General features: G+C 62.1%; 2 protein-coding genes across 7 annotated transcripts in view; one reads left to right on the forward strand and one right to left on the reverse strand.

The window, feature by feature from the left end:
• PC (pyruvate carboxylase) overlaps positions 1 to 13,630 on the forward strand; it is a 103,846-nt gene extending 90,216 nt beyond the window's left edge. For all 6 annotated transcript variants that reach the window (XM_074371673.1, XM_074371672.1, XM_074371671.1 and 3 more), the window contains 11 exons: positions 8,745 to 8,889; positions 9,266 to 9,355; positions 9,446 to 9,667; positions 10,136 to 10,292; positions 10,810 to 11,050; positions 11,196 to 11,445; positions 11,662 to 11,906; positions 11,992 to 12,171; positions 12,249 to 12,497; positions 12,773 to 12,913; positions 12,992 to 13,630. In XM_074371673.1, the coding sequence (XP_074227774.1) occupies positions 8,745 to 8,889; positions 9,266 to 9,355; positions 9,446 to 9,667; positions 10,136 to 10,292; positions 10,810 to 11,050; positions 11,196 to 11,445; positions 11,662 to 11,906; positions 11,992 to 12,171; positions 12,249 to 12,497; positions 12,773 to 12,913; positions 12,992 to 13,240 (2,169 nt within the window). In that variant the 3' untranslated portion in view covers positions 13,241 to 13,630. The remainder of the gene's footprint in view (positions 1 to 8,744; positions 8,890 to 9,265; positions 9,356 to 9,445; positions 9,668 to 10,135; positions 10,293 to 10,809; positions 11,051 to 11,195; positions 11,446 to 11,661; positions 11,907 to 11,991; positions 12,172 to 12,248; positions 12,498 to 12,772; positions 12,914 to 12,991) is intronic.
• On the reverse strand, positions 1,770 to 5,261 carry LRFN4 (leucine rich repeat and fibronectin type III domain containing 4). The gene is made up of 3 exons (XM_010956701.2): positions 5,069 to 5,261; positions 3,274 to 4,632; positions 1,770 to 2,616 (listed from the first exon to the last, which is right to left on the reverse strand). The coding sequence occupies exons 2-3, from the start codon at positions 4,620 to 4,622 to the stop codon at positions 2,055 to 2,057; spliced, it is 1,911 nt and encodes a 636-aa protein (XP_010955003.2). The 5' UTR covers positions 4,623 to 4,632; positions 5,069 to 5,261; the 3' UTR covers positions 1,770 to 2,054.
• Positions 13,631 to 14,117: the final 487 nt, after the last annotated feature.

Here is a 14,117-nt window from a genome sequence, read left to right on the forward strand (position 1 = left end):
TCTCCCAGCCCCGCGCCATTCCTCTCACCTGTCCACATGCTCTGTGGGTGCAGAGCCTTTTGAAAAAGCACTTGGGAGGCAAGGGCCTGTGGGGCCAGTGCCAGGCCCCCTGCCCACCTCACGGGAACTGCCTGTCCCCGGTGCCACGTGGCAGAGACGTGTCATGACGTCCTGTGCTCGGCCCCTTCTCGCTGCGGGGGCTTGATTTTCCCAGCACAGCGTCCTGGGGCTGCTTCCAGGTGGGTGGCCGGTAGGCGGGGGCCCGGCTACCCCACCCCTCACCTGCCCATGCCTGTTGCTCTGTGTTGTCCTTGTTGGTGACCCTGGCTGGACCCCTCTGGTGGTGCCCCTGGGCCCTCGGACCCTCTAGCTGACCTACAACTTGGAGGGCTCCCGAATACCCACTACCTTAGAGCCAGAAGGTGGAGAAGGGAGACCAGGGCCCCAGGGCCATGACGGTGGGGTGAGGGGAGGAAGGTGGGAGGCCTGCAGACGGACAAGTGTTTCCATTTCCTGGGGCACCACTGTCCTCCCCAGATGTGCACCCAGACCAGGCCACCGGCCCTGCCGAACCTGTGCCTGCCGCCCCTTTCCTGTCCTGCAGGCCACCTACCCTCCCCTCTGCCCTCCCACCCCTCTCTCAGCAGTGTGCCTCCTCCGCCCTCTCTCCGTGGCCCCTTGGAGGGCTCACGCTCTCCTGCTCCTCTCTGTTGAAGACTTTGTTTCATTTTATTTAAACCAGGATCCCTCTTGGGCCACATCCAGGTATGTGTTCCAGGGCTGGGAGGGCGGGCTTAGTGTGTGTGAGCTCGGCCTGCACACGTGTCCACATGCGCCTCACCACGCCAGCTCTCACCAGGCTGCCGTCAGAGCCAAGGCGGGCCCGACACAGGAAGCCCACGCCCCGCTCAGCATGGGTGCCCCGGTGCCGGCGCCTGCCCTCCGCAGTGGGGCCCGGGCACCTGCATGTTCTTGACGCACCTGGGCGCCCCCGGTGCTGGGAGAGAACCACACATGCCCGGGAGTGTTTGTGTTTGGAGCACTGACTCCTCAGCCACCGCCCGGGAGCAGCGGTGGTTCCGAAAGCTGGAGGGGGCTGTGCCTGGGCCCGGAGGAGGCAGGTCGGAGCATGCCGGCCCTGGGCTGTGACTCCTTGCGGTGGGAACGAGAGCAGCGCAGTGGCCAGGAGGGTGTGTTTGCCCCTGGATGTCCCACAAGAGCAAAGTCACAGGGGTGTCAGGGTGTCAGAGGAACAGTTGGGACCAAGATCCCACTCAGGGCTGCATCCCTGGAGGTCCCAGGCTGACAGCAGGGCAGTGGGGCTCCAAGCCCCTTACCGGTCCCTTCGGGATGACATGTTACAAATCCAAAAGATGCTCAGGCAGATGGTGAATAAGGCTGTCACCAATGGGAGTCATGGGGACCTTCTTACTGAGTTGTGTTTCCAGCCCAAGTCCCTTGGCTAGAAGGGCGGCACCATCTCCCCGCTGCTCCTGCTGCTTCTCTGTGCACTGTGACGCCCGTGCCAGGTGAGGACGGGACGTCCTGTCCACGCCCTGCCAGGAAGGGGCATTCTCTGCGCTTAAATTCGCAGGCACAGAGGCGCCTGGTCCCCACAGCACTCTAGGGCCTGAGGGCACCCCAGGCTGCTTGGCCACCTCCACAGGGCTGGTAGCCCCAGGCCTGACCCTGTCTTCTCAGGGCCTCCTGTGGCCCCTGTGCCCCCCTCCCCTCAGGGAACCTAGCAGGATGAGACCAGAGACTAGCACTGAGGTGTCCCCAACTATTTTATTATAAAGAAAAACAAGACTTCCACTTGGCTGCAGCCCCTGCCTCAGAGGCTGTGAGCACCTGTCACAGGGACCTGTCCCGTTTTGCCCATCTGAAGGCCAGAACCAGGGGAAGGGCCCCTTGTCCTGCCAAGCAAAAGGGGGCCTGAGGTACCCAGGGTAAGACTGGGAGGGACTTCCAGGCAGTGCTGACCCGCTAGGCCAGGAGGCTGCCCACCCCACCCCCTCTGCCCTCTGCCCCTGCCTGGGCTGGCTCCCTTCCGTTCACACCACACTCTCCTCCAGCCGCTCCGCACTGCCCCCCACCCCCCGGCACCCTGCAGTGAGCAGCCCCCCATGCACAGAGTGGCTCCGTCGGGCCCAGGCCCCCCCGAGGCGCCTGGCATAACCGTAGCACCCGCCAGTGTCTCCCAGGTCCAGGGAGCAGCTACGCTGGGGGCGAGGCGGGGGGCTCCGTGGTGGGTGCACCTTGGGTGTGGGGCTGGGGCCTCCGTTGGTCTGCGATTGGACGTGGCTGAGCTTGAGGGGGAGGCGGCCATTCCCGGCCCCCCGGCCCCGAACCAGCAAGGCCACAGTGAAGACCAGTAAGGCAGCCACCAACACACCCCCCACAGCCACGGTCAGGGTCCCGCCCAGCACGTGGGCCTGCAGGGCGTGGCACAGGGGTGTGGCTGGCAGCGTGGAAAAGTGGGCACAGCCCAGCAGCCTAGTGGCGGTGAGGTCGGAAGGCCCAGCGGCAGGTGACAGGGCCAGCAGGCAGAGGTCATAGTCAGCACCGGGGACCAGGTGCTTCAGAAGGAAGTGGTGGCTGGAGGCTGGGACGATCCTGCGGGCAAGAGCAAGTGGTCAGAGCCCAGGTTGGGGTCCAGGCCCTCATCCCCCCCTCCCCATGGCCACAAAACCTCAAAGCCCCCTTCACAGCCCGCCCACCCAGCTCTGAACACTCCACACCCCTTTCCCCAGGACCACATGGGCCTCTGTGTTCACTTTAAGGAGGCAGAGAAACCAAAACAGGCATGTGTGGCACTGGAGATGGTGTAAGGGGCCAGAGGTGTGCGAGTTGACACCCAGGCCCAGAGCCAGACGAGGCAGCCGTGGAGGAGCACATGCCAGAGGCAGAAACAATGCGCATGTGTGGGCCAAGCCCACGTGCTTAAACAGATACCAAGAGCCCAACATGGGAGGCCTCTGCACCTGCTTGGCCACATCTGAGAGACCTCGTGGGGCACAGCCCAGCCTCCCTCCTCCTATCATCCCCCACCTCCTCTCTCTGGTGCCTCGCCCTCCTCTCCCTCCTCCCCCTCCTCCCCCTGCAACACCAATACCCCCCAGGTAGCTCAGAAGCTGAGGAAGGGTGTGTGGAAACCCCAAGGGGAGAGAAGGAGCAGGAGAGGTGGCCAAGCCCGGGAGGGGTGGAGCAGGGCTCGGAGGGAAAGTGGCGGGGAGTGAAGCTGGGGTCACGGACCGCAAAGTGCTTCCTCACCGGTAGATGAGGGTCTCGTCCTCACTGCTGTTGTACTGGATTTGGAACATCCACACAGGGTCCGCTGGCCGCCCTGGCCCCCAGCTCACAAGCCCCGAGGTGGCGGTCACCTCCGTCACCTGCACGGCTGGCTCAGACTCCAGTGTCCCCTCGCCCTCAGCAGCAGTGCGGGCTGAGGCAGCGATGTCCGAGGGCCCTGGGCGGCCCCCCTCGGTGCTGCTGTTCCCACCATGGGGCAAGGCCAGCACCCGGAGTTCTACGTGGGCTGTGGCCTCGCCAGCAGGGTTGGTGGCAATGCAGGTGTAGCCCCCTGCATCCCCCGAGCCTGTCACCCCAATCTCCAAGGTCCCATTGGGAAAAGCCCGGGCTCGGGAGGAGTTGCCAACCAGCCGATCATCAGGGCCGACCCAGTGCATGGTGGGTGCGGGGTCGCCAAGGGCCCGGCACCGCAGTGTGGCCCGCTGGCCCTCCAGCACCCAGAGGCGCTGCGTGTGGCGGGCAATGAGGGGTGGCTCACAGGAGAACTCGCCCTCTGGCACTGCCCAGAAGTAGCGGCCAGCCAGGCCTGGCGGAGAGGCGCACGTCTCCAGGTCATCGGGCCGGGCCAGCCGCCGCAGCCACAGCAGCTCACAGTTGCAGTGCAGGGGGTTCCCGCTGAAGCTCAGCACCAGGGGGGCGGGGGAGGCCTCGGCGTCACGGCCCCGGGAGAAGAGTGGGTCAGGTGCCAGCGTGGCCAGGCGGTTGGAGGTGAGGTCGAGACGGGAGAGCTGGCTGAGTTGGGCAAAGGCGCCCGGGGGCAGTGCATCGATGAGGTTGTGGTCCAGGTTGAGGGTGTGCAGGGCGGGCATGGCACCGATGCCGGCCCAGGGCACCTGCCGCAGGTTGTTGTAGGACAGGTCCAGGTCCTCCAAGCTGTCCAGGAAGTCGTCGAAGGCCCCTGACGCAATACGGCCCAGCTGGTTGCCGCTGAGGATGAGGTGCTGCAGGTTGATGGGGCCTCGCAGGCTACCAGTGCCCAACTCCACCAGCCTGTTGCCGTCCAGGTGCAGGGAGCGCAGGCTCTCTAGGTCCCCGAAGGCGCGGGCCCCAATGCGGGTGATGGCATTGCGGGACAGCGTCAGGTCTACCAGCCCTGTCATGTTGCGGAAGTCCGGTGGCCCCAAGGCCTGGATGAAGTTGTCAGCCAGACGCAGCTCCACTGTGCGCCGGTCCACGTTGGGAGGCACAAACAGCAGGCCTCGGTGGGCACAGAGTGTGCTGAGTGACTCGGACAGGTTTTGGCAGACACAGGGCAGTGGGCAGGCGGCAGCTCCACTGGCCAGCAGCAGCAGCAGGAGTGGTGGGGCCATGGTGAGCACCCTGTAGGGAAGGGTCACAACCCAGGCACAAGTGGGGCTGGCACAGGTGCCCACTCGCCCCAGGGCCCGGTTCCAGGGGCCAGCTTTGAGAGGCCTGGCCTGGGGCTGGGGTCAGGGTCAAAGGCCCAAAGGGCTCCCCAAGGCTGAGAGAAGGCTAGGACCTGTAGGGCCAAGCCCCCCAGAGTAAAGGTCACACTCCCCAAGCAGTTAGGGGGAGTCCAGGCTCCGGGGACAAGGTGAGACATGAAGCAGGAAGCGGAGGTGGCCGTGGAGCAGGGAGGGTCCGGGAACTTCCTTTCCCTGGCGTCCCCTGGAATCGCCAGCATCCCTTCCGCGCCATCCCCTCCCCCGCCTGGGAAGGTGCCCCCACAAACCCTTCCCGAGGCCCATTGCCCCTCCCTTGCCAACTCCCACACTGTCCCCCACGGCCCCCTCACCTGGTGTCCGTAGCTCAGGGGGCGCGGGCCGGCCTCCCCGTGGGCCCGGCCGGCCCCCGCCGACTCCAGGCGGCTCTCCCGCGAGGGTGAGGCCCGGGGCTGACCAGCCGCCCGCCGCGTGCCCTCTGGCCCATGTCGCTCGGGCCCGCGGCCCCGGCTCACTCGGTTCCCGGCACCTTTTCCCGGCGCGGCTCACGGCGGCGGCTGCGGCGGCGGCGGCGGCGGCGGCGGCGGCAGGCAGGAGGGTGCGCACCAACGAGCACGCGCACCGCGGACAGGCACGTGGAGAGCTGACGGGGAGGGGCGCGCAGGGATCCACCCGGGCCCAGGCAGGCTCCCGAGGTCACGGGGACACGCGGCCACTGCAGCGCCCACGGGTGGCTCCTGGTCACGCCCGAGGCCCGGGCCGGCGCGGACCCGCCGCGTAGCCCCGGGGCGCTGCCGCAGCGCACTCACCCTGGTACTGGCGCGCGCGCCCCCGGCCACCCTGGCGCCCCGGCATCCTGCACCGCACGGGCGCCTGCTGCCGCTGCGCGAACCGTCACTCTGCAGAAAGCCAGACAAAGCGCCAGCTCGCGGGCCCCTTCACCATCTCCCAGAGAGAAGAGTCTTTGTCACATGTCGCTGGGCACCCTCCCCAACACACCCACACATGCCTACACACCCACACGTCCCCGAACCCACAGGCAGGGCCGGGCGCAAACCCGCACTGTTGCTGGGACCCTCGCATTCACAGCCTTACGCTGAAGGTCATAACCGTTCTGCATCACTGAGTCACGTGGAGGGTCCACAGCAGGCACGGGCCCTGTAGGGGGTTAGGGGGGCAGAGTTGGGGGCGATGCCCCCCGGCGGGGCTGCTGCGGGGTGGGGCCGAGAGGGCTCGGCCTCCTGGCTGGCGCTGTGCCCCGCCCCCGCCCCTCCCTCCTCCTTCTCCAGCTCCCCGCCCCGCCTGGCGCGCTCGGGAGCCAACCGGTCCCCGCCTCCGGCCCGATTGGTCTGCGCGCCGCGGTTTCCCAGCAGGCCGGCGGTGGCACGCTGTTTGAAGCTGTGCGTCAGTGATCGTGGCTGTACTGGCAGCCCCTCTCTCCCCCTGCTCCCCCTACTGGACCATTTCCCCGGAGAGTGGCCCGGGACGAGATCCGCTCCGCCGAGAAACGGCTCCCGGAGTGTGTTTGTGGGCGGGGGTGGGGGATGAATTTCTGGCTTTCTGCCTCCGAGATCCCGGGCTTTGGTGGGGGCGCTCAGGGCTCAGAACCAGGTCCGGCACCCCAGTCGGGAAACAAGGGAAGTCACCTCCCCCACCCCAGATATCTCCCGGTCTTCAGGCTACCCAGATCCCTCCCATGCCCTGTTCCTTTTCCTTCCCTCAGGGAAACAGACTGATGTCTAATACTGCCTGATACACCAAGTAACCTTGAGCAAGTTACTTAACCACTGAAAACAATTTCCTTATCTAGGCCAAGGGGTATTGATTATGTGTACTTCATAGGAGTGAGAGGAGAAGAAATAAGGCAGCCTGTGAGGGGCTCAGCCACCTGGCAGCTGGAAGCCATTCTTACTATTGCTACTCCCCGGGCCTCAGCTGTTGCATCTGTAAAACGGAAGCACCTCGGTTCTAGCCCAAGTCAACCGTGATGCTCAGTGGCTTCAGGTGTCTCCTTGTTCCTTTTCTCCCATCAATGGTGTTTTCATTCATTCTAAACATACATGTTTCCTAGCATCCATCATGTGCCACACTCTGCGGGGAGCTGGGGGACATCAGGAACCAGATGGGCCTGGTTTCTGCCCCCATGGAGCAAACTCCATGCAGTACAGATGGGATGACAGATCCTCCAAAAAGCAAAAGGGGGGAGGGGTCTACAAAAGGGAAATGCAGTGAGGTGGAGAGGCCTCTGAGGATCCTTCTCACTCCTGTGTGATTCTAGATTCTTTAGATGGTTTAACTGGTTTCCTCTTCCCAAATGCCGTGCCTTGGCCCAGTTGAAATGTCCCCATCTCTTTAAGAGGAGCATGGACTAGTCTCAGGGACAGACAGGCAGACCTGTCACACCAGACAAGGCAATGTTGGCTGAGCCCCATGCTGCAGTGGCCACCAGGGGGATAATGGTTGGGGAGGCACCCTTCCCATTCAGGTCTCCAGGTGATAGGAGTTCTGGGGGAACAGGCAGAATCTCTCAGAGTAGCAACAGGGCCCAGCGGCCCATCCTGGGCCTGGAGTCCCTACTGAAGGTGCCAGCAGAAATCATGAGTGGGTGACACCCTGAGATGCCTTCTCTGAAGTGACAGCCAGACTGTAGCCTGTGGTCAAAGACATGCACGCTGGAATCCCATCCACCTGAACTTGCAGTCATGGGGTATCTCTCAGCGCTGCCTCCCAGGCCCTACATGGCCTCTAAGTTGGACTTAACCGCCCCAGCTTCCTGCTGTCACCCAGCTGTTTAATGAGCAGAACTGAGGATGCTTGTGTACAAAGCATGTGGACACCAGCCCCTCAGACAGTGCCCCTGCTCCTAAAGCCTCCCAGGCAGGTGAGGAATGCAGAGAAGCAAAAGATGATGAGGCCGAGGGAGGGGCCTTCCAGCAGCTGTCGCACAAAGTCCTAGAAAGTGGAGCATACAGCTCCTCTGTGAGGGCAGGAGGTGAGGACAAAGAAGGCCTTCCAGGTTCAGATTTCCAGGAAAAGCTTACCAGGCAGGTGCAGAGGTGTGGAGGTGTGAGAGCACAAGGCAAGTTTGGTGTGACTAGAGGTGACCATGACAGGGAAACCTGGTAAAGACATGGCCTGAAGGCACAGGGTCACAGAGTCTAGAGATGGCTGTGGTAGAGTTGTCTGGCTTGACCAGTGACACAGGAGTGGGTGGTGAGGTGGATGGAACATAGGTTTTGGCAACTGGGTAGATGGTGACACCCACCAGGAGGCAGAGGAGGACTGGGTGAGGGAGGCTGATTTTGGTCCTGATGAGCTTGTGTGAAGGACACACAAGGTAGAGGTCTCCAGGAGGGGTTTCCACTTTGGGTCTGGAGCTGGAGGCCCAGGACAAGGCCACCCAAGAGGACTGTGCTGTGTGAGGAGAGGAGGCCCAGGGACAGCCCTGAGAATTCCTACCTGCAGGGGTGGAGGAGCCACCAGTGGGGACTAGCGAGGGAGCAGGAGGGGAGCAAGATGTCGTGGAAGCCCAGAGAATGTCCAGGTGGGAGCTGTTAGCAGGAGACGGTGGGAAAGTGTCTGCTGGGCTTCAGTGGAAGTGGAGACCTCAGTGAGAATATCATTGTGGCCGTGTGCTGTCTGGGCGGTGGGTTTGTTAGAGGTAGGGGCTGCTCTGAAGAAGCGTGGCTGGGAGGGCAGAGGGTGGTTGCTTTATGCCACAGTGCTGTGGGAAAGGCCGAATCGGTTTTCCAGGGAAGGGATCCCTGAGGAGGGATGAGGTGGGATTCAGCACAGGCTCCAGGATGAGCAAGGAGAGAGGAATGGGCTCAGGCCCCTGACAGCTTAAGGGACTCTGCCAGAATGGGGGTGGGGAGAGATGGGGAAACACCACTCCACAGGGAAGCTTGAACCTCAGCCTGGTATCCTGGGGAACTTGGGAAGCTGTGCTAGCCTAGGTGGCACCTTCAGCCTCTCCTTTCCCTGTCCATGCTGCCTGGTGACACCCTCCCACCTGCCTCTGTTCTGCAGACCAACATCCCCTTCCTGCAGAATGTGCTCAACAACCAGCAGTTCCTGGCAGGCACAGTGGACACCCAGTTCATCGACGAGAACCCGGAGCTATTCCAGCTGCGGCCTGCACAGAACCGGGCCCAGAAGCTGCTGCACTACCTCGGTCCGGCCCCGAGACTGCCCTCCCCTCCCCTCCCAGATGCCTTGCTTCTGGCGCCCCGCCTCCCCAACCCAGAGAGCTTCTAAGCACCCCTGCCCGTCCCCAATCTGGTCCTGTGCCTTCCTCCTTTGCTTCACCTCCCACCCCACCCGCCCTCCTTGCTCTGATCTTAGAGGCCCCCCTTTTCTATCCATGTGGCCCTCAATAGGTCCCCACTGCCTGGACCCAGGAGGCCCTGGCTTTGGAGAGGACAGGGGCCAGCTGGAAGACCAGGGATCCTGGAGGAATCCCCTGATCCCCGGGCCCAACTACTCTCACTTCTGCCCTCAACTCAGACTTTGCCCAGCCTGCCCTGACCTGCTGCCCACTCTCTCCCCAGGACACGTCATGGTGAATGGCCCAACCACCCCAATCCCTGTCAAGGCCAGCCCCAGCCCCACGGACCCTATTGTCCCTACAGTGCCCATAGGTAGGTGAGATTAATTTTGCCAACTTGTAGGGGAGACAGCGAGGAGGCTGCCCCCTGAAGGATGGGTGCTAATGCCCTGGTCTGCCCTAGGCCCACCCCCAGCTGGTTTCAGAGACATCCTGCTGCGGGAGGGTCCTGAGGGCTTTGCTCGAGCAGTGCGGAACCACCACGGGCTGCTGCTGATGGACACGACCTTCAGGGACGCTCACCAGTCACTGCTGGCCACTCGTGTGCGAACCCACGATCTCAAAAAGATCTCTCCCTATGTTGCCCACAACTTCAGCAAGCTCTTCAGCATGGAGAACTGGGGAGGTAGGCTAGAGGAGGGACGGAATGTGGTACCCACAGTACAGGCAAGCCACTGGGGCTTTCCAGAAGAGATGTTAACACCTAGGGAACCAGTGAGAACTGAACAAGGCACAGCATTCATTTGTTTAGCAAACGGTGACTGGTGCCCACTCTGGCCAGGCCTGGTGCCGGCATGAGATCTTAGCGCTGAGGCCCAGGCAGCTCAGAGTCAGAGAGGAGATTCCAGCCTCTTAGTTAATTACAGCACAGAGAATTGGGTGTGGGGGCTCTGAAAGGGAGCACAGTGAGGCTGAGCTGTCCCGAGAGATCAGCAAAGGGCAAAGTCTGCAGGGGTTGGGGCTGGGATGTGCAGAACCCTGAGGATGAGTAGGGTTTGGTGTTAGGGCCAGAGGCTCAGGCTGCAGAGCTGCAGGGCATGGTGGGGTCCCCAGGACCTGCGTGGCTGACCTGGGCTTCTTGGTTCCTGTGCAGGAGCTACATTTGATGTTGCAATGCGCTTCCTGTACGAGTGCCCTTGGCGGCGGTTGCAGGAGCTCCGGGAACTCATCCCCAATATCCCGTTCCAGATGCTGCTGCGGGGTGCCAATGCCGTGGGCTACACCAACTACCCTGACAATGTGGTCTTCAAGTGAGCCTGGGGTGGGGTGGGCAGACACTGCACAGGACCCAGGCCACAATGCAATGGCCTGTGCTCCCCACAGTGGGCTTGAAACCAAGTTTCTCACCAGCTGTATCCAGCAGGGGCTGCTAAATTAGTCAGAGAATTGGAAGGGCTTCAGTGGAGGCGCCAGGAGGGCAGATAGTGTAGAGCTGGGGTTGGAACCCTCAGCCTGCCATTCCTTTGCAAAGCAAAGAATCCCCAGCTGATCCTGCTGACCTGGGCAGACTGAGCTGTGCTGCACGTGACTGGCACAGACAGCTCTCCTCCTTGCCCAATGCCTCTGGGGCGACCCTGCCCAGCCCAAACTGCCCTGGAGAGGCCTTGTCCCCACTGCGGTGCCCCCCTAGCTCTGTGGGTGCCAGGCACCCTGCCAGGCCAGACTCTCAGATCTTATTCCCTGGGAGTTGCAGGTGGGCCAGGAGCCAGAAAAGGATGTGCCCGGAGGAGTGGGATAGAGCTAACCCGTGTTCTCCTACCAACTCAGGTTCTGTGAGGTGGCCAAGGAGAACGGCATGGATGTCTTCAGGGTCTTTGACTCCCTCAACTACTTGCCCAACCTGCTGCTGGGCATGGAGGCGGTGGGCAGTGCCGGTGGTGTGGTGGAGGCTGCCATCTCCTACACGGGCGATGTGGCTGACCCCAGCCGCACCAAATACTCTCTGCAGTACTACATGGGCTTGGCTGAAGAGCTGGTGCGGGCTGGCACCCACATCCTGTGCATCAAGGTGCCTGGGCCCGGCCCACCCCTGGGAGTCTCCCCCACTTGCTCATGTCTCCCTCTGCCTCCCCACCATCTCCCTCTTCTCCCCCACTGTGCACCCAGCATGCCCCCTCCTCACGGTCTTTCTTTCTCCTCCGCTCTTCCCTCAGGACATGGCGGGGCTGCTGAAGCCAGCGGCCTGCACCATGCTGGTCAGCTCCCTCCGGGACCGCTTCCCTGACCTCCCACTGCACATCCACACCCACGACACGTCAGGGGCGGGCGTGGCAGCCATGCTGGCCTGTGCCCAGGCTGGGGCCGATGTGGTAGATGTGGCAGCTGACTCTATGTCCGGAATGACTTCACAGCCCAGCATGGGGGCCCTGGTGGCCTGTACCCGAAGGACTCCCCTGGACACAGGTGGGCACAGCAGCAGCCCATGGCCATTCCCCTCTCCAAGCGGCAGCCCTCACCAGTCTCAGCAGAGTTGGGCGTATCCTAGAACCCAGATGTTCTTGCCAGGCCTTGCCTTCCATTACCCACATCTCAGATGGGGCCTGAGCTGGTCCTGGGGTCCTGGGAGGAGCACCTGGGAGCACATTTCTGAGCCCTCCCCTGCCTCTGGCCTCCCTGCAGGGGTGCCCCTGGAGCGTGTGTTTGACTACAGTGAGTACTGGGAGGGGGCCCGGGGGCTGTATGCAGCCTTTGACTGCACGGCCACTATGAAGTCTGGCAACTCGGATGTGTATGAGAACGAGATCCCAGGGGGCCAGTACACGAACCTGCACTTCCAGGCACACAGCATGGGGCTTGGCTCCAAGTTCAAGGAGGTCAAGAAGGCCTATGTGGAGGCCAATCAGATGCTGGGCGACCTCATCAAGGTGAGCCAGGCCCAGTGCTCTTACCCCTGCCTCTGGGCCTCTGTAAGATGGCTGGAACCCTCATCTAGGGGGCTCCTCTCCTCAGGTGACACCCTCCTCCAAGATCGTGGGGGACCTGGCCCAGTTTATGGTGCAGAATGGGTTGAGCCGGGCGGAGGCTGAAGCCCAGGCAGAAGAGCTGTCCTTTCCCCGCTCTGTGGTGGAGTTTCTGCAGGGCTACATCGGCATCCCTCACGGGGGGTTCCCTGAGCCCTTTCGCTCCAAGGTAAGGAAGGTCCAGCACAGTGTGAGGGTGGGAGTTGGGTCCAAGAATCAGGCTTGACCATCTGCTTTGCACCCCAGGTGCTAAAGGACCTGCCAAGGGTGGAGGGGCGGCCTGGAGCCTCCCTCCCTCCCCTGGATCTGCAGGCTCTGGAGAAGGAGCTGCTAGAGCGGCATGGGGAGGAGGTGACCCCGGAGGACGTGCTCTCAGCAGCCATGTACCCTGACGTCTTTGCCCACTTTAAGGACTTCACTGCTACCTTTGGCCCCCTGGACAGCCTCAATACCCGCCTCTTCCTGCAGGGACCCAAAATCGCAGAGGAGTTTGAGGTCAGTGGCTCTGGCCCCCATCTGCATGCCACCCCAGCACCCCTGCCATCCCTAAGGAGCCTACCACATCTGGAGCTCCAGGCTTTGGCTTGGCTGTCACTCGGCCTCATAAGCTGTGGGTTCACAAAGTATCCTTGAGAGACCAGGAAGTTAGGCCTTTACAAGTAAGGAGGTGAGACCCAGGGTGAGGGGACTTGCCTGGGACTAGGTCAGGGGGCTGCTCTCCCCGCACTTGCCCCTGCCCCTAGCTCTGAGCCTGCACGTCCTCCCTGCAGGTGGAGCTGGAGCGGGGCAAGACGCTGCACATCAAAGCCCTGGCCATAAGTGACCTGAACCGGGCTGGCCAGAGGCAGGTCTTCTTTGAGCTCAATGGGCAGCTGCGATCCATTCTGGTCAAGGACACTCAGGCCATGAAGGTACGGCTGCCCCAGGGCCAGCCAGGTGGTGGGGATGGGCAGAGCTGGTGTCTCATGTCCCCTCTGCCCTGTCTGCAGGAGATGCACTTCCACCCCAAGGCCCTGAAGGATGTGAAGGGTCAGATTGGGGCACCCATGCCTGGGAAGGTGATAGACATCAAGGTGGCAGCGGGGGCCAAGGTGGCCAAGGGACAGCCCCTGTGTGTGCTCAGCGCCATGAAGATGGAGACTGTAGTGACCTCACCCATGGAGGGCACTGTCCGAAAGGTCCATGTGACCACAGACATGACACTGGAGGGTGACGACCTCATCCTGGAGATTGAGTGATCTTGCCCTGGACTGGCATCCTGGCCATCCCCACCCCAAGCCTTCGAGACGCTGTGCTGCCAGGGCAGGCCCAGGCCAGCCAGTGCCCAGGGGCAGGAGGGCCCAGCCCTGGAGCTCCTGTCCTCCGCTGCCTGTGGCAGGAGGCATGTCTGCAGTGGCCCATTCCCTTCCTTCTGCCATCTGTCCTTTCCCTGCTGGTGGACAGTTGCTCACATACTCATCTCTTGCCAAATAAGGGTCCCCTCCTTGCTGGAGATTACAGCTGGGAGCACAGGTGGGTCCCCTAGGACCCAGGGGAGCAGACTTGGGGATCCTACCTCCTGCAGGGGAGACCTAAATCCCAAGTCCTGAGAACTTTGCTCAATAAAACTGGTTTTCCCCTGCTCTCCATTCTGGGTCCTGTGCAACCCACTCCACTTCTTATGCCACTCAGCAGAGGGGCAGGGCTGCTGCTTGGACTCCCTCATGGGCAGGTCAGTTGTACCTTCCTCCTTGGAGGGTAGTGAGGATGACAACAGTGTGGCCCTGGTTTAAACCACTACTGAGTGCCTAGTATATACACACTCCAAACAACATTAGCTAATTGTTACTGAGGGCTTGGACTGGGGAATGGGTTATTCTAAGCATTTAACACCTATTAACTTAAGGAATCAATCTCCACCGTTTTATAGACACAGTGGAGTCACAGGCAGGTTTAATAACTTGTCCAGGACCCCACAGCTAGTAAGAGGCAGAGAGGGCTCAAACCCAGGCTGTTGGTGGACCTGCTTCTCAAATACACTGATTTATTTTCTAAACCAACTTCCCACCCCACTAATTCAGAACTAGATGCCGACAGACGCCATTTTCTAGGGGGCAGGTGAGACCCTTGGGTGTG

This window comes from Camelus bactrianus, chromosome 10, assembly GCF_048773025.1.
Source record: "Camelus bactrianus isolate YW-2024 breed Bactrian camel chromosome 10, ASM4877302v1, whole genome shotgun sequence".
NCBI lineage: Eukaryota > Metazoa > Chordata > Mammalia > Artiodactyla > Camelidae > Camelus > Camelus bactrianus.

What these genes read in the sequence shown, in the direction of transcription:
- LRFN4 (XM_010956701.2), bottom strand. Translation starts at nt 4,622, where the DNA reads ATGGCCCCACCACTCCTGCTGCTGCTGCTGGCCAGTGGAGCTGCCGCC. An exon ending in GACGAGACCCTCATCTACCG is followed by an intron (nt 2,617 to 3,273) that starts GTGAGGAAGCAC and finishes TCTTGCCCGCAG; the next exon opens with GATCGTCCCAGCCTCCAGCC.